Source organism: Elephantulus edwardii, unplaced genomic scaffold (assembly GCF_000299155.1).
Source record: "Elephantulus edwardii isolate Elephantulus edwardi_28Jun2011 unplaced genomic scaffold, EleEdw1.0 scaffold00023, whole genome shotgun sequence".
NCBI lineage: Eukaryota > Metazoa > Chordata > Mammalia > Macroscelidea > Macroscelididae > Elephantulus > Elephantulus edwardii.
The window spans coordinates 4,005,946-4,025,741 of record NW_006399773.1 but is presented as its reverse complement, the minus strand read 5'-3'; the positions used below and the strand labels follow the sequence as shown (position 1 = coordinate 4,025,741).

Below are 19,796 nucleotides of genomic sequence, written 5' to 3'. Positions count from 1 at the left end.
GGTTTAACCCTTTCCAGGATGAATCTGTTTGTTTTCCTAGCAGTCCGTGGTACTCTCAATACTCTTCTCCAGCACCACAGCTCAAAGGCATCAATTTTCTTTCTCTCCTCCCTAGTCATTGTCCAACTCTCTGACATGTAACAAATGATTGCAAAGACCATGGCCTGTATCAGACGCACCTTAGTCTCCAGAGAGACATCATTGCTCTTCAGTACTTTGGAGAGATCCCAAACAGTAGATTTCTCATCACAATATGTCTTTTAATTTCCTGGCTGCTGTTGCCAAGAATGTTGACTGTAGAGCCAAACAAACTAAAGCTATAAACAATCTCAATCTCTTCACCATCCATAGAAGATTTCTACCAACTTTTACAGTCAGAGATGGATCGATCATGCAATCAAGATGCATTGATAATAATAGGTGACTGGAATGCAAAAGTTGGGAACAGAGAAGAAGAAGAAGATTCGGCAGTTGGAAAACATGGACTTGGTGACAGAAATGAAGCTGGAGAGAGAATAGTTGAATGTTGCACAATCAGTGACTTATTCATGGCAAATACCTTTTTTAAGAGACATAAATGTAGGTTATACACGTGAATTTCACTTGATGGTTTGCGTAGGAATCAGATCGATTGCATCTGCAGAAAGAACTGCTAGAGGAGCTCAGTATCCGCTGTGAAAACTAGGCCAGGAACTGATTGTGGAACAGACCACCAACTACTCATATGCAAGTTTAAGCTGAAGCTGAGGAAAATTAAACCTAATCCACGGGAACCAAAATATGACTTTGAGTCTATCCCACCTGAATTTCAGAACCATCTCAGGAACAGGTTTGAGGCCTTGAACACTAATGTGCAAAGACCTGACAAGTTGTGGGAGGTTATCAAGTGTCTCATCCAGGAAGAGTACAAACGGTCATTACAATGACAGAGGGGGAAGAAAAGACCAAAGTGGATGTCAGAATAAATTCTGAATATTGCACTGGAGCGTAGAGAAGCCAAAGCACAAGAAAGAATTCAAGATACTAAAGAGCTGAACAGAAGATATCAAAAGGCTGCACGGGACAAGAAAGTAAAATATTACAATAAAATGTGCAAGGAGCGGGAGTCAGAAAATCAAAAGGGCCAAACTCACTCAGCATTTCTTAAGCTCAAGGAACTGAAGAACAAATTCAAACCTCAGTTGCTATAATCAAGGATGCTTTAGACACAATATTAAAAGAAGATGGAAAGTATATACTGAGTCATTGCATGGAAAGGAATTGGCAGACACAGAAAAATTTCATGAAACAACATATAAGCAAGAGCCTATGGTGATGAAGGAAGACGTTCAGCCTGCTTTGAAGGAAATAGCAAAATATAAGGCCCCAGGAATAGATGGTATACCAGTTGACATATTTCAGCTAACAGATGCTGCCCTGGACATGCTCACCAAGTTGTGCCAAGAAATCTGGAGAACAACCACTTGGCCAACTGACTGGAAGAGGTCTATATTTGTTCCCATTCCAAAGAAGTGTGACCCACAAGAGTGGAAACTATAGAGCAATGTCATTGATTTCACATGCAAGCAAGATTCTACTGAATATTATCCAAAAATGACTGGAACAGCACATCAGCAGAGAACTGCCAGAAGTCCAGGCTGGGTTTAGAAGGGGTCGTGGTGCTAGGGATATTGTAGCTAATGTTAGATGGATCTTGAATGAAAGCAGGGAGTACCAGAGGAATGTCCATCTGTGTTTCATTGATTATTCAAAGGCTTTTGACTGTGTGGATCATAACAAACTGTGGCTGACTCTGAGAAGAATGGGAATCCCAGAACACTTGATCATGCTAATGGGAAAACTATATTTTGACCAAGAGACAGTTGTCAGAATGGAGCAAGGAAGCACTGCCGGGTTCAAAATTGGGAAGGGTGTACGACAGGGATGTGTCCTATCTCCATACCTTTTCAACCCATGTGCAGAACAAATATCTGGGAGGCTGGGCTCTATGAGGAGAAATGTGGGGTCAAGATTGGTGGACGATTTATCAACAGTCTGCATTATGCAGATGACACAACCCTGCTTCCTGAAACTGAGGAGGCCTTAAGCGCTTGCTGCAGAGGGTCAAGGACTGCAACCTTCAATATGGATTGAGGCTCAATGTCAAGAAGACAAAGATTCTCGCCACTGGGCCAATTGGCAGCATTAGGATGGATGGTGAAGAGATTGAGATTGTTCACATACATAAATATAGATTACCCAATAAAACCCTTTTAAACATAAATTTAATAATCAATAGAACAGAAGTATACAGTAGAATATTCCTGGAATTATACTTTGTGTTCTTAAGCCTTTCAATTTCATTTTCACATTCATTTCAAATGAGATATAATGCTTTTGTATTAACAATTTTCAGTTTAAAACAAATTAATTATGCTTTCTTTTTTATCTCATTTTTATTCACATGCTTAATTTCTTGACATATACTTTACACAGAAGAGAGAGAGAAAGAGAGAGAGAGAGAGAAATATTAATACCTTGTGATTGAGAGTACCCGAGGCTTTTTTATAGGTATACAAGGCATACTATGGACTGCCAAGAGAACAAAATAGGCCTGTCCTGGAGAAGGTTAAGTTAGGTTGGTTCTTAGAGGCAAGGATCTTGGTGTGTTTGTTCTGTGTTTTGTTTTGGTTTTCTTTTTCTTTGCCTTCGAGTCAGATTCGACTGGTATAGGAGAAGACTGCCCCTTCTTCTCCAGTGGAGTATGTGGTGGATTCGAACCACACACCTTCAGGATTGAAGCTCAGCTTCTTGTCATTAGGACATCAGAACTACCTTGATGCAAGAATTTTGAAGCACTGTCTCACATACTTTGGACATGTTGCCAGGAGAGAGCAGTCCTTGTAGAAGGACATCATGTTTGAAAGAGTAGAAGGTCAGTTCAGGAGAAGAAGACCATGGAGGAGATGGATTGACACAGTAACTGTGGCAGTTGGGGACAGGTGTTTAGAGATAGTGAGCTTGGCTCAGTGTAGGGCAAGTTTCAGAGCTATTGTTCATAGGGTCACTATGAGTTGTGTAGACTCAGCAGTACATAACAGTATCAACTTATGAAGCTATGGGAAAACTACGAATATTTTTGAAAAATCCACAATTATCTTGTGAGTCACTAATTGTATATACTAGTAGAAACACATGAATCTATTTTCTGGTTTGCACTGAGGATTCATTTTCTTAACTCCTTTCCCATACCTTATGTTATCCTACATATTGTTGCTATGCTGGTCTTTCTTTAACTTTTATGATTTTGCAGACATTCTTGTTGTTCTTTTTGCTGCCACATGAAATCCAAATGTTTCTTCCAGACTCTCTAGCCCCCTTATCAGAATCTTCACTTCTCTAGTCTCGTTTTCCTCTCTACTCAATGTTAGAGTGAATACAGCTCTTTCTGCATAGATAGTGGAGTATAGCTGCAGTCATGTTTTCAGCACACCACACAACAGAACATTTCTCTTATCTCACTAGCTCTGGTTTCTCTGTAATTCCCCCAGCTAAATAGAAAGTTCCTCAAACTCAACATGTCATTGTTTGTTTTTCATTGGATCGCACTAGCCCACTGTTGCTCTTAGGTGCCCTCAAGAAGATTATAAATGGTAATGAGCCTACCTGATCCTGTACTTAGCCAGTTATTGTTGTTGTTGTTTGAGTTGCCTGTGACTCATAGAGACCCTATTTATAACAGCTCTGAACCGTGCTCTATCTTGAGCCAATTTTGTTGTCTCTGACACACCTACCCCCATTACCCCAGTCACTGAGTCAATCCATCTCATTCAGGGTCTTCTTCACTTGCACTGTCCCTTGACAGTTTGAAGCATGATGTCCCTCTCCAAGGACTAGTCCCTCCTTGCAACATGTCCAAAGTACGTCAGATGAAGCTTTAACATCCTTGCCTCCAAGGAGCAGCCTGATTTCACCCTCTCTAAGACGAACTTGTCTGTTCTGCTAGCAGTCTGTGATATATTAAGTACTCTTCTCCAGGACCAGAACTCAAAGGCATTAATTCTTCTTCTGTCATCCTTAGTCATTGTCCGCCTCTGATGCATAGCAAGTAATTGCGAAGACCATGGCCTGGATCAGGCACAACTTAGTCTTCAGACTGACACTGTTGCTCTTTAGTAATACAACGGAGAGGTCCATGACAGCACATTTTCCCAGTGCAATGTGTCTTTTGATCTCCTGGCTCCTAGTACCAAGAATGTTGATTGTGGAGCCAGGCAAGCTGAAGCTGTTAATAATCTTTCTGAGCCAAGATCCATCTAACATTAGCTATATAATATCCTTAATACCACAGCCTCTTCTAAAGCCAGCTTATACATCTGGCAGTTCTCTGTTGATGTGTTGTTCCAATCATTTTTTGGATCATTTTCAGCAGGATCTTGCTTGCATGTGATATTAATAATATTGTTTGATAATTTCTACAAACTGTCAGGCCTCCCCTTTTTTGGAATGGGAACAAACATGGATTTCTTCCAGTTGGTTTTCCAGGTGGTTGTCCTCCAGATTTCTTGGGACAACTTGGTGAGCACATCCAGGACAGCATCTGTTTGTTGAAATATGTCAACTGGTAGTCCATCTATTCCTGCATCCTTATTTTTGCCAGTTCTTTCAGAGCTGCTTCAACTTCCTCCTTCATCACCACTGGCCCTCACTCATTGTTTCATTAAATTTTTCTTTGTCTACTAATTCCTTTTGGTACAATGACTTTGTATACTCTTTCCATCTTCTTTTAAATACTTCCTGGATCCTTCAGTATTCTGCCCAAAGCATCCTTAAGTATTGCAACTCGAGGCTTGAATTTGTTCTTTAGTTCCTTCAACTTAAGCAATGCTGGGCGGATACGGCCTTTTGATTTTCTGACTTCAGCTCTTTGCACATTTCATTATAATACATTGCTTTGTCTTCCTGTGCTGCCCTGTAAAATCTTCTGTTCAGCTCCTCAAATTCTTGGTTGAGTAGAGGACACAGAAAACCAGACTGAATGTCTTCAAGTCTTTTCCAACTCGTAGTGACACTGTAGGATAGAACCGCCCCCCTGCCCACCCACCCCCAACCTGGTGCCCCATGGCTATCCACCTTTACAGAAGCCGACTGCGGCATCTTCTCTCCTCTCACAGAGTGGCTCGTGGGTTGTGCTGAACCATCGGCACTCCTTTACAGTTCAGGATTCCTACACTAAAATGTTTCTTCATCTGCACATTTGAAAATTCTAAGCTGTTTATCTCTTTTTTTCATATGAATTTATTTTATTTCTAGAGAGATTATATATTAAATAAGAAAAGAATATCAGATACTTGGGTAAAAATTCTGAAGAGATGGCTCAGGGGTTGAAATATTTTAATGGCTACTTAAGGTGATGTAGAATATAGAACATTTTCTGGGAAGTAGCAAAAAGATGCTTAAAACTTGTGTATCTTGCTAATTAGACTAAATCTCTCTCTCAGATGCAGAGAACTGAATAGTATCACTTTGTAGTTAGAATGATTCATTTTGTCTGGTGAAGATGCCTGTATTTCTAAATTATGTGTTATTTAAGAATTAAGCTGTAGTCCCATCCCATTTCCAGGTTCCTTGTTCCTAAGGTAAGAATTACCTAGAGTATAGTATACATATCTCTGTGTTTTAATATTATACTACCCAGGAATGATTATCATTGTTGACAATAATTGCTATTGTTGACAATAGCAATCCTATGAACAAAACCAAACCAGAACCTTGCCCTGTCCTCTGCCATCTCCACTATCTTTAATATGCTTGAGTCCATTGTCACAGTCACTCTGTCAATCCACCTTGTTGAAGGTCTTCCTCTTTCTCTGACCCTCTATCAAAGACTGGCCCAATCTGACAGCATGCCCAAAGTTCTATCATTGCCTCTAAGGAGCCCCCTGGTTATACTTCCTCCAAGACAGATTTTTTTTATTATTATTCTTTGCGCAGTTGATAGACTATTCAGTACTGTCCGCTAGCACCACAATTCAAAAGCCTCAGCTCTTCTTTGATCTTCATATCCATTGTCTAACTTTCAGACTGCATTGTTTCTTCAAACAAGCTTGTGTCATCAGGTCACTCAGGTTGTTGAGGAGTCCAACCTTGATGTTGCGTTCTTCTTCATATAGTCCAGCTTTTCAAATGGTTTGCTTAGCATACAGATTGAATGGATGTGGAAGAAGACTACAACTCTGACACACACCTTTTGTGATGTTAAACCATGCCATTTTCTATTGTTCTGTTCTGACAATACTTCTTGAGATATGTCTAAGTTTTGCATGAGCAGAATTAAGTGCTCTGGAATTTCCACTTTTCTCACTGTTAGCCATAATTTGTTATTTTCCACACAGTTCAACGCATAGTCAACAAAACATAAGTAAATATCATTTTGATATTCTCGGTTTTTTAATTTCAGTGCTAAATAGTAGCTAAAATGCAGGAGTGGGAGAGGGGGAATGAAGTTGGAAAAAGATGTCTGTTCCTACTCCATTTTGGCATGTGGGTACCCTCCAGAGGAATCTTTGTCACAAGGGGAAAAAGTAATTTACTATTGTAAGCTTGCTTTCTTTAACCCCAAATGCTGAGTTCTTCTTAAATGCAAAGCAGCTATTGGTATTACCTTACTATTTTTTATTAATTTACAAAACCAGAATTTGGTATCTTAATATTCAGAGTGAAGATTCAGGAAGTCACAACTGATTCAGATTCTGAATAATCTTAACTGTCCAAATATTTCTAAAGATTCTATCACCAAGCTCTCTGTGTGCCTTGAACAAGTGCCTAATGGGCATGCTATTAATATCTGTTGCCAGCTGGTGCCAGGCATTCTTCTCATGGTGAACCAGAGGGTTATTTTGAGGAAGTGCTTTTCAGGTCATCTAAACTGAGGAGAGGAAAGTCTAGAGAGCCAAAGAGGACATCTTATTTCATTTAAGCATTCCTTCACCCATTCATTCAGTGACTTTTATTGAGTGCCTTCTGCATACACGGGATTGACATAGTAGAATGTTTCAGAGTCTGATGTACTTCTGAAGTTGACAAAGTTCGTCTTTATCATTGTTAATGAATATATGTAAAGAAAGAAAGTAGCTTTGTATCTTTTTTTATGGTTAACATAAAAGCAAATACAGTCAAGGAATCTATATTTAATTCATCACATTTGAAATTGAAGCATAGAAAATTTGAAAACACAAAATATAGTAAACTTTCAGAGGAACTTATTTCTAATGACTATACAATTCATTCCATTTATACTAAATTTGATATTTGAAAAATCATATTTTACAAATATTTGGATATTTCAGGGTACTGTTTATTTGGAGAGGTTTCTGATTTTAAAATAATATGTTTGTTTTAGAAAATTAAGGCAACTGTTTAATCTTACCACCCAAAGGTTACCACCCTAAAGTTTACACAGATACATATATTTTTAACATAGTCAGATACATAATATTTTTAGCTGTTATATATGCACCTTAGAAAGTTACTATGCTGTTGAATATTTCTTTAAATTATAATTTTTTAATGATTATCCTAAATTTTTTTTTAGATTTATGCTTTTGAATGCTCTATTGTCATTAATGCATTAGATAAGGAAACAAATTTATGGGTTTTCTATTGCTCTCCAGGGAATATTATGCAGTTGTTAAAATGAATGCAAAATTCATCATGTAGTCCCTGAAGTAGAATGTATTTTTAAATAAATGCCAGTTCATGCAGAAGCAGGACTTTGTGAAGAAGAATATGGCATCAGGCTTAGATGAAGACTCAACTCTGTTATGCAAAAGATACAATCTTGCTTGAGGAAAGTGAGGAGAACTTGAAGCACTTGCGAGGAGGACTTGAAACACTTGCTGTGGAAGATCAAAGATGAAAAGCCTTCAATATGGATTCCATCTCAACATCAGGAAAACAAAAATCCACTAGGCATCATCTTGATAGATAGAGAAGAAATTTAAATTGTCAGTGATTTACTCTTACTTGGACCCACAATTATTGCCTTTGGTAACAATAGTCTAGAAATAAAAAGATGTATTGCACTGGGAAAATCTTCTGTCAAGGACCTCTCCAAAGTGCTACCGAGCAATGATGTCACTTTGAAGACTAAGGTGCACCTGATCCAAGCCATGGTCTTTTTATTTACTTGTTATGTACCTGAAAGTTGGACAGTAACTAAGGATGGGAGAAGAATTGATGACTTTGAATTGTGGTGTTGGAGAAGAGTACTGACTATTCCATGGACTGCCAGAAAAACAAACAAATCTATCTTGAAGAAAGTGAAACCCAGGGTTCTCCTTGAAGCTAAGTATGGTAAAACTTCATCTCACATACTTTGGGAATGTTGTTTGGAAGAGCCAGTGTTTAGAGAAGGAATCATGTTTGGAAAGGTGGGGGTGGAGCATAAGAAAGGAGACCCTTAACAAGATGGTTTGACACAGTGAACAGAAATATAATTCCATATAATGAGGATGGCATAAGAGCAGAGTTCAGATCCATTGTTCATGGAATCATTATAAGTTGAGTCAAGAGCACAAAACAACAACAATATATTATACCATTATATTCTTAAAAGTAAATTTCATGAAAAGCCAGGATTCTAAAAGCTGTCACCAAACACAATGTGTTGCAAAGCCAGGATTCTAAAAGCTGTCACCAAACACAGTGTGTTGTTGTTGTTGTTATATGCCGTCGAGTCGTTTGCCACTCATAGCGACCCTGTGTACAACAGTCCTAAACCCTGCTCTATCCTGTGCCACTCGCATTGCCTCTGACACACCCATCCCGATTACCCCAGTCACTGAATCAGTCCACCTTATAGATGGTCTTCCCCTCCTGTGCTGTCCCTCTACCCTACCAAGCATGATGTCCCTCTCCAAGGACCTGTCTCTCCTTATAACATATCCAAGGTATGTCAGACGAAGCCCCAGAATCCTTGCCTCCAAGGAGTAGCCTGGTTTAACCCTCTCTAGGATGAATCTGTTTGTTTTCTTGGCAGTCCATGGTATCCTCAATACTCAATACTCTTCTCCAGCACCACAGCTCAAAGGCGTCAGTTCTCCTTCTATCCTCCCTAGGTTTAATTTAAATCCATTTCATTCTAAATTTTAACAAAATTTCCTGAAATAATTAGCAGAGAGACCCTCTGGACATGAAACTAGTTTGGAGATTCACTTTCTTTGATAGGAATCAGTTACTTAAGGCATAGACTCTAATGCCAATTTCCTGGTGGTAGCATAATTAGTTTTTTCTAGTCTAAAAAAATAACTCCTCGTGGTATCTCTTAACCACATTATAATTATAAAATAAGGTAACTCATATTTTGAAGTTTCATTGGAGATAGAAACAATAACTAAATATTGGGTTAAATGCTTTCTGAGGCATTTAAGGAAAGTTAAAAGCTTATACAATTAAAGTAGATTAAAATAAAATGGGCTCTTCTTGACTTGACTGAACTTGAAAATCTGAAGTAATGTTTTTGTTTCAGTCATGAGTGTTTTGAAAATAGCAAACAAGATTTTCTGGTTACATGTTTTGATTATGCTCTTTAATCTGCAACACTGGATGGTGGCACGCAGACACTAGTGTGGTCTTAGTGTGTACTTTTCTGTTTGTTTTGGCAGACATGAATGCGGAACTTTCCTAAAGGTTTTAAAGCTCTTCAGATGCCATGATTTATTGCATGTTCTATAGACCTTTTGTTTTCGTTTCTGTCTAGTTTTAAAGAAGAGCTTAAAGTTGAAACTTTCCCAGTGCACTGAACTTCACAGTAAAAGGGAAAACACAGCATAGGAAACTAACAAACTTTTGCACAAAATGAAAATTCTTTTTTCTCTCCTTTTTCCTCCTGTATGTAAGTTCTTATTTTAATCCCTGGAGAAAGTCTATGCCTTGTCTTATTTGGGTCAGTTGTAAGAATGTCGTTGTTGTGTGTCATCGAGTCAGAATGGACCCATAGCTGATCCTGCAGTGGGTTTTCAGTGGCAGTTAATCACACAGGAGGAGTTTGCCCATCCTTCTTCCCTTGCAGAGCATCTGGTGGATTTGAATTGCTTGCCTTCAGGATGGCAGCACAGCTCCTTACCACCATGGCACCAGAGCCCTTTAGTCTTTTTAAAAATTAGTGTAACTTCAGTCACAATCAACATGAATATTTAAATGTGTAGAAGACACTGGAAGCACTGAAAGCATCTTGTCTAACTACATGGTCAGCATGAGACAGTGACCTAGTCCTCGTTAATTGCCAGCTGAGCAGGCAGTGCAGGATCCAACCTGAAGTTTTCTGAAGCTGGTGTCCTTCTGGCACATCTGCCCTTCAGTAAGCCTTTTTTTCATGGCATAGTAATGGAAATATAACTGTGCCCTGCCTAATGAAGGTCAGAAATGAAAATGCTGTCTCAGATTCGACTGTCTAATTAGCTTGCCTCCCACGCATTTGTGTATTTTTGTTTTATTTAGTTTCTTTTTGATAGTTCAAGGTTACCATATAACAATGGTAGTGTTCAGGATAGACCATCAATCCTGTGTCTTCTCTTGTTATCAATGGGCGCAAAACAGAACTAACTCTACCACATCCACATTGACTGGATTAGATAGAGCAGGATGAAATAATGAGGCACTGACTGCCATTGGCTGATCCATTGATCTTTATTTGGCGTCAGGTTTCTGAAATCCAAAAGATAATCTTTGGGGAAATAATTATATTAAGCAGCAGATAAATTTTTGGTTTAATATTTAGATGAGCTATATTCTTTTTTTCACTTTTTCCTTTTTTCAAAGATAAGTTATATACTCTTGTGTTAGTTCCCAATTCGTGTTGAACTGACTTAACTTTGGTTCAGATAAAACTCACAGGGGGGAGAAAAAATCACATGAGAATTAATATAATTGCAAAGAAGTATGGTATGTTCAACCTGCTTTACCAGTACAACAGATAGCTTGTAAAAGCATTGCCTTTTTTGGGAATTTCAGTGTGTTCTATACAAAAAAGAATCTTAATCAAGAGTCATTCTCCCTGACTGTATCCATGGTTACTGATTTTAAAGGACTTGTTTTCATTCTGTGTGCATTGTGGTTAAAGGCATACACTTAGCTGTAATTAAGCAATTCTTCATTTGTGTTGATGTTAGGCGCCGACTCGGTGGCTCATAGCGCCCAGTGTACAGGAGAGCAGACCGTGTGGAACCCTGCACCGCCCTCCCAGCCTCTGCTGTGCTGGGCCTCTGCTTGCTGTCCCTGTCCATCTCACCAAGGGGCTTCCTCTTTAGTCACTGATTTGTCCAAATGTGAGATCTTCTTCCAGAAACTGGCCCCTCCTGGCAAAGTCTAAATAAGACTTCTTGCTTCTAAGGAGCACTCTGGCTGCACCTCGTCCAGCACAGATTTAGTTGTTCTTCGGCAGTCTATGGTCTATTCAAGTGTTCTTTGCCACCATTCAAAGGCATCGATCCTCCTTCCATCTTGCTCAAAGCGAGTTTCATGTCAAGAGGTTGAATTATGTATAGAAGGTCGCTTTGCAAAGTGAATTACTTGAGAACTATGGAAAAGAATGATATAAATGCCCATGTCTATGACCTATATTGCTTATTGCAAACCTTAAATATTTATATTTTTAAGTGTAGTTATGAAAATGCAATGTGATTTGTAAACTTTCAGATTTTTAAAAGAAGTACTAATGAATAACTTAAAAATATCAGGCAGTGGTTCACTTTTCCTATTAAAAAATATTTGTATATCTTAATTCTGAGCTCATATGTCATACTGTGAGAAATTCCCATAAAGAATCTGATTATAGAAAGCTTTACATACATCTTTATAAATGTCTTTTATTTTATTGTTTAGTCATTAACTTTTGTTTTCAATTTTGCTTTTATTTCACCAGAGCAAAAATGTTCTATTTTTACTGTTAGAGGAAAAGTATATTTTCCTTTAGAGAGAAAGAGAAACGATAATAAATGCATAAGTAATAAAACAAATAATAATAGTAAGTAGGCAAATAATCTCTATTATGGTTCTGTTGTATTTATTAAGCTCCTTAAATGTATAAAGAAAGTAGATTATAGGAAAGATTTGACCAATTCCTTCTGGTTCAACTCCCCTGTAAAAATTAGTGTTTCAATCCAGATGTACTGAATCAGAATCTGTCTTTTAACATGACCTCAAGATAATTCTGTGGGTACACTCACATATACCTGTGGATCTATGGGGAAACAGCTAGGGATCATATTGAAATGGAGATTCTTTTTCAGTGTATCTAGGGTGGAAATGCAAGTTCGTAGCAGTAGGTTAAGCTAGAATGAGTGAATGCAAAGTCCTAGATCATTATTTCTAGAACTTCAGGTTATTCCAAACACCATTTTAAAACTAGCCATATATATTTTTCATATATATTCTCTTTTTAATTATTAATTTCCATGAACATCTACAGAGATTTTGGACTTCCATTCATTCATTGTTGTACTTTTCTCCCGACCCCTACCCCCAGTTTGTTCCTCTCCTGGAAAAGCAAAAGAAAAACTCCTTCATTGGTACACAATCCCCCCCCACACAACTCCACCCCCACCTCACCCCACATATATATTCTTTAAGTTGACTTTTTCTCATGTTCAATTCCTTATCTCACCAGTTTGTTCTGAAATTTGAAACAAAATCTATTAAGATAATAATTATTTAAAAGTAATTGGATTAGAATACATTAAAGACTTTTTACAATGGCTAGAACAAATTGTTGTCAGATTAGAAAAATGAGTTAAAATATGAATATATTTTTAATTTGTTGAACAGTTTAAACACATTAATCATATTTGGAAGAGTCAGGAGTTGTTGGTGTTATTATGTACAGTCAGTTGCCTGCAACTTTTGGTGACCCTTATATACAGCAGTCCTAAACCCTCCTCTATCCTGTGCCAACCTTATTTTGTCTGACACAACTACCCCCTTTACCTTAGTCACTGAATCAGTCCTTCTCATCGAGGGTCTACCTCACTTGCCCCTCTATCCCTCTACCTATGGGTACTGTCATACTTTGAAAGCCTAGAGCATTCACATTGCAATTTATTTCATCCACCAAATTTGGAATAACATTCCAAAGCTTTCCGAGAAAGTTGACTATTTATTGTATGTGCATCTGGCTGAATGACTCTCGAGATGGTGAAAATTGTCTCTCTCAGCAGTATGCTCCTTGACGCTGAAAGAGAACCATCGAGTTCACAGTAAGGCTCCTTCTCCGAAATCTTTTTGTTTAGGTTGTTTCTACTTCTAGCAAAAAAAAAGTCAGCAATCCACATCCACCAGCTGTGCCTCAAGCGATAGAAAATCTCCTGTAAAGATTTATAGGCTCAGAAGCCTGATGGCGAGTCACTACGAATTGTAGTCAAATCAGTAGCACTGGACTTGGATTTTTGTTGTTGTTTTGCTACAGTCATAGGGAGGAATGTAAAACCAGTGATTTTCAATGTTAAATTAAGGTCTTGTGATATTACAAGCTAAACAATTCTCAAGTCAGAACATCTAACCTGGAAGCAATTTTTAAATTGAAAAATATTGACTAGCCTTCCTAACAGTGAGACCTGAACTTTTTTTTTCTTGCTGAGGGCCACTTAATCTTCTGTTTCTTTCTCCTCTTCACATAATATCAGAGTAGAGGTATGAGAGTGAGTTTACAAAACTGTCTATGTTCAACAGTTATTGACCTGTAGAATTTCTGTTTCATGTAACCCAGCCCTGTTTAGTAGTTCCACACCCTTTCTAGCATTCCAGATTTATGAATTGGGATATCATCATTCCCATCTCCTGTTAGCAAAAATGTAGTTAACTTCCCTTTTTTGTGGCACAAGCAGTGGAAATGAACTAGTAAAATACAGTGTATGCTCAGCACATGATGTCTGTTAATACAGTAACTATACTGCTATGATAAACTAGAAACTGCCACAGGGAATGGAGATGTAAAAGGGAGTAAGACATAATCTGCCCTCATGAATACTGTGGTAAACAGGAGTGAGAGGTAACAAACGAAGAATGGTGAGAAGACAGTTGTAGGATAGAGGAGACACTTTAAAAAACAGAAAGGGGTTGGGAGGAGGCCGGGAGGGAAATGTGCAACAGTGAATGAATGGAAATCCAAATTCTTTATAAACTTACAATAAAATCTCAATTAAAAAAAAAAAAAAGACAGAATGGCTTAAAAGGAAGGGAGTGCAGTGATACTTCTTCTTTTAAAAAAATCCAAACACTTTTCATTGTGATTTGACCGAAACTTTACAGAACAATTTCATTTTCCATCCAACAGTTCACACACATTGTATGTTTCTTGACATTGATTACAATCCCCACATCACAGTAGCACTCGATCTCCTTCCTCCCTGTAACTCCCATTTCCCTTGTCCTTTCTTGTCTTCCTTGGGTAAGCACTGCCCTTTTCGACTTTTGTGGTTGATTGTTGTGAGGAGTGCATTTTTCTCTGGTATTACTAATCATCCTGTAGCCCTCTCTACTGTTTTTCCTAGAAGATGAGTCATGAGGAGACTTCAATTCTAGATACAAAGGGTAACTAAGGTCCATATTCTCGGGAGCTCCAGCAGCCTCAATCAGAAGCCTAGTCTTTTTTTATGAGCTCGAGTTTTATTCCCCATTCCCCACCCCCATTCAATGAGAGACCATCTACTGTGATTCCTTCAAAGTATTAAGCAGTGGTAGTGGCGCACTATCTCGTTCTACCGGTTGTGGTGTTTCTTGAGTTGTAAACGATTTATTGGCATTTGGCAAGAAGACAAAGGGGATAGACATTCTAAGCTGAAGACAAGGCGTTATCATGTCTAATCTAGCCAGTCCTTGGAAAAAGACATCACGCTGGGAAAGAGAGGTCAATGAAAGAGAGGAAGACCCTCCACAAGGTGGATTGACCCATCAGATTGAAAGTATTGATGGAGTAAGAGAGCTAAATGGTCAAAGCAATTCTTCAGAGGCCAAAAGAGAGCATAAAGATTTCCATGAAGCAACAATGAATGAATGAAAACCCAAAATCTCTGTAAATGTTCATTAAAACTAATAAAATTTAATAATAAAAAAAAAAGATTTCCATGAAGATGTCAGCCAAGCGAACCATATAGGACATTCTTTTCTGTTACATGGAGTTACTATTAAGTCAGAATCAACTCAGTGGCACTCACCTACAACAATGCCTATGAAGATTATAAATAAACCCTGTGAATAGTGCTTATACACCAGAAGGTTGGCAGTTGGAACCCACCTCAGGAGAAAAAAGCGTTGGTGTTTTGATCCTATAAACATTAAATTCTTGGAATACCTACAGGACAGATCCTGTCACCCAGGATCACTGAATTGGAATTGATGGCACACAACAATAGCATGAAGATAATGTGCCTTTGGTAAATATTTGTTAAAATGAAATTAGATGATCATTAATGTTTTTCATAAATTAGTGAATATTTTTCTCTTTATACAGCTTGTTTTTTTGCAGTCATTGAAATTCAAGACCAAGACTTGAATCGTTTTTCATTTCATCCCAAATAATAAAATGATGAGAAACAATTACACTTCTTTTTGTTGTGTTTAAGCATATGCTTTAAAGAAAAAAAAATACTTCACCATGTCATTGTCTATTCTTATCTGTTTTGTTTCAACTACATCCATCAAATGAGTATTTAAGGGCTCCTGAAGCATTCAATACCATTTCTGTGAGGAGATGTGTTCTGCAGTGCTTAAAACTGGCCTACAAGTGAATCGTCTAAACCATCATCTGTTTGGGAGCCTTGGCGGCTTAGTGGTAAGGAGTCACAAAAGCATATTGTTCAAAAAGCAGCTGCTTCGTGGGAGAAGGGTGGGCAGACAACTCCCGTGCAGTTCACTGCCTCTGAAAACCTTGCTGGACGGTCATCGATGAGTCGAGTCCTGCTCAGTGGCACACAACAGCAGCAGTGTGGTCTGTTATAGTATAAGCCAATTGTACTACATTCTCTTCTATATTATCATCATTATGTATCTCTACTGAAGTCTTCATACCTAGTGATAATCACGGTCATTTCCTTCAGCACCAGTTCTTTTGTTCTCTGAAATGGGAATAATCAGGACTACAGAACATATTTATAAGCAATTTCAAGACATTATATGATACTTTCTTCCTATTTAGAGTTGATTTTCCTTATTCAGTATCCTCCAACAAAACTAAAGTTTTCTTGTTAAAAGGAATTGTAGTCGGTCCCTCCCAGTATTAAAGCACCAACCTACCAAAAACTACTTGAATTCAGTGTTTTGTGTCATGATATTTTCAATTGTTAAATGGTATCCCCACATTTGCATGAGACCATTATGCAATTATAAACAAAACAGAAATACAGAAACCAAATGAGCAATTTAATATTATAAAACTTGCTGTCCTTAGGGAGCTCCGGTGGCCTAGTGGCAAGAAGCTACACTGCAATCCTGGAGGTGCGCATTTCAAATCCGCCAGATGCTGTACTGGAGGAGTGACAGTCTCCTCCTGTACCAGTCAGATCCGATTTGATGGTACATGCACAAAAAATAATAAAATAAAAGTAAAATTTTAAAAAACCCTTTCTGTCCTCAAGTCATAATCATCTTCAAAATGTTGGTAATGGGTGACCTTTGCTTCTCATTATATCCTTGCATCGTTCGGTCTTCCATTTCATCCCATCAGAAGAAGACCTACCCCAATGTAGATGCATTTGGTTGTATTAATTGTTCTATAGGTGGAATGTTACATAAATAAATCTCTACCTTCAGCATACATTTATGAAGAAAGCACTGTGACCAAATGCAAGTGGTTTTTTCCATAGTCAATTGTCAATAAGAAAGACGGCCTGCAATATCCCAGGCACTTTATTTCAGATCTGGGAGAAAGCAGGGTGATCCTTCTCAGAGACTGCCTCCAAGTCTGAGAGTTGTCATTCAGCATTTATACTTAGGTTAGACTTTTGTTAAAGTTAACAGAATTTCAATATTTTAAAAGAATAGTCCATATGCAGTAACTAACAAACAGGTAACTTTAAAAATCATTAACATATATGACTGAGAAAAACAGGTTTGAAAAGATAAATGCTAATCCAGGAAAGAGGCATTTCCCTTCCTGATAAACAGGCAGTTTAAGATACAATTTACATATGACTGAGAAAAACCATTTCAAAGAGGTAATTGGTGACTAATAACTATAGTTTTCTAACGGACGCATATTTGGAGAATTCTGGATTTATTAAATACTGCTCCATCAGCATTATGTATAGAGAAGTCTAATGCTAAATTCTGTGAGAAATGGAAATGTCAGAATATTTATTCCTAAAATATCTAAAGGATAAGAAAGTGATGAAGAGAATATGAAGTAAGATAATGTGATGAGTTTAAAGTTAACCTAATAAAAAGCAGTTAATGATATAAAATGTGAGTACTTGTGAACATTTCCTAGAATCAGCAGATTTTAAATGTAAAAGTAATATCAAATTAGAATTGAAATGCATTCTATTTTTGGAGGCCTTCTTATTTTAAGGGTCAAATTTAAGATGTTTGAAATAGAGTAGACATAAACTGTGAGGACTTCCGAAGTCAGTAGTTCCCATGGCCTGTGGTAGGAGGCATGAGAAGGTGGGAGAGACAGAACAGCAAATGGGTACGGAGATCCTTTTTAAAGGTAATACAGATATTCTAAAATTATATTTAGATAATAATTGTACAATGTTTATACCAAAAGACAATGAATTACACACATTTTTAATCAGTAGAGCATATTATATAAGTTACACCTCAGTAAGCTTATATCCTGTAAAGCTGGTGGGGCAGGGGGAAGGGTCCATGGCAATTAAAAAAAAAAAGAATCTAAAAATCCAGAGAATTGAGTATTTTTTGGTCTCTAACATCAGGTGATTATTAAGACAAAATAGAATGTCCATTAAAAAGATAGTCATCGATTTGAGTGTACCTAAACAAGCTGTTCAATTCATGATGAAGTTTTAGAAACAGACATGTGTTCTGTTTTCACTTCTTTCTTTGTGTTGTGTCCTCTTATTGCCTTCAAGTCAGAACCGACTCATAGCTGACCCTCCATTCCGTTTCAGAGGCTGTAAATTTCATGGGAAGAGATTGCCCATCTTTTCCCCAAGTAACTACTGCTTAATTGAAGCACCAGAGAAGCACTCCACTCATGTTAGCACACACATCCTTGCCCACTAGGCCCCTACCGCTCCCTAACACAGAAATGTAAAGAAATAAAGAATACAACAAAAACTGTTCTATCATGCAATTCCATTTTGAGTGAAGATCTGTTAGTGCTTGTCATTGTAAAATGTCTTGTTTTCTCTGTTCATGGATTATGTTAATAATTTAACACATAAATTGATGAAAATGTGACATATCAAAGTTTCTCAGAATTACAGAGAAAGTTTTTGGAGTAATGTTTCTCAATGTATTAGCAGTTCTGTAAAAAATTGCCCCCAAATTATGGCATTTCTTTTTAAGGTAGGTAGAGTAGTTTTATAACGGAATTTTTTCCCTTTAAAATATGATTGTAAAGTTGATATTTCACTTTTAATGTAATTTTAAATGCGAAAGATTATACTTCTTTGAATAACTTATGATAATGTGGATCACCAAGGGGCATTTCTTTTAGTAGGAAGTCTTTGCCTTTAGTGTACAGTCATTTCCCAGGTTTCATAAAACTTTTCCATCTCTACTTTCAGTAGAAAATCTATTCAGTTGTGTGTTGCATCTAAATGCATTATATTGTCAAAGGTAAACAGTGATGATGTTTTTCAAAGTGCAAGCTTATTAATGTTTCTAATGTTTCAACTAATTGCCTGATTTGCTTGTAATTGGAAAATTTTTATAAAAGTGGGGGAATAAAACTGCAAATTGCTGTCTTGTGGTCTTTTCAAGCAACTATAATGTAACTCCCTACTTTTATAGCAAGAGCTAAAAACCATTACTCCAGGAATCAATATATCACAGTTACATTATTATGGAGATTTTAATGTTGTTTCAACATTCTGAGTTGTTTGGTGTATTGGTCTTCCACTGTTGACATCTGGAAAATACTCATATGTTTTTCTAGTCGTGTTCAAACTTTTAGGAAATGGTGCGTTTCCAACAAACACATTTTTAACATTTTAGACAGCATAATACTGTAATCACTCACTTTCTCCCTTTATTGGTCTAGTGTCCACTTGGCCAGAAGAGTGCTCCAGTTAGAAAAACAAAACTCGCTAATACTGAAAGACTTAGAGCGTCAGAAGGACCAAGGCACACAGCTTTCACGGGAGGTAAATAACTTAAACACGTAAAGAATCACAGTGTTCTGCTTAATTCTTTTACAGCACCTTTCATTGTTTTCTCACCGGTTTCAAAATAAGCTCCTTTCTAATGTAAAGTGATTTCACAATTTATGAACCTAAATTAATATTAAAGCCTTATAAAACAACTTATAGTGTATGGCAAAACTAAGATCAAAAGAGAGATTAATTTGCCCAGACTAAATATAAATGCAGACTAGACAGACACAGCTTTGATTTCTGAGACTGTCAACTGGCAAAACAAGTTCAGCCATTTTTAGTGGCATTTTCCGTTTTTAACAAATACCTATTTTTCAGATAGATTTGCACTTTGACATCTGTGTTTCATGTAAAAACACTTTTCTTACACACACTACTTGGTATACACATAAGCTCTCACATTCTTTAGTATTTGATAGATCTTAAATTATATGTATTTTTAAAAATCCAATGTATATTTCTAATTTTCCTAGCCTTATGTTA

The 19,796-nt window shown here is 37.3% G+C and overlaps 1 protein-coding gene across 1 annotated transcript in view; it reads left to right on the top strand.

Annotated features, from left to right (window-relative positions):
• Window positions 1–19,796, top strand: part of PIBF1 (progesterone immunomodulatory binding factor 1) — a 311,116-nt gene that overhangs the window by 135,179 nt on the left and 156,141 nt on the right. Inside the window, exon 13 of the mRNA XM_006882728.1 lies at window positions 19,202–19,304. Coding sequence (XP_006882790.1) covers window positions 19,202–19,304 — 103 coding nt within the window. The remainder of the gene's footprint in view (window positions 1–19,201; window positions 19,305–19,796) is intronic.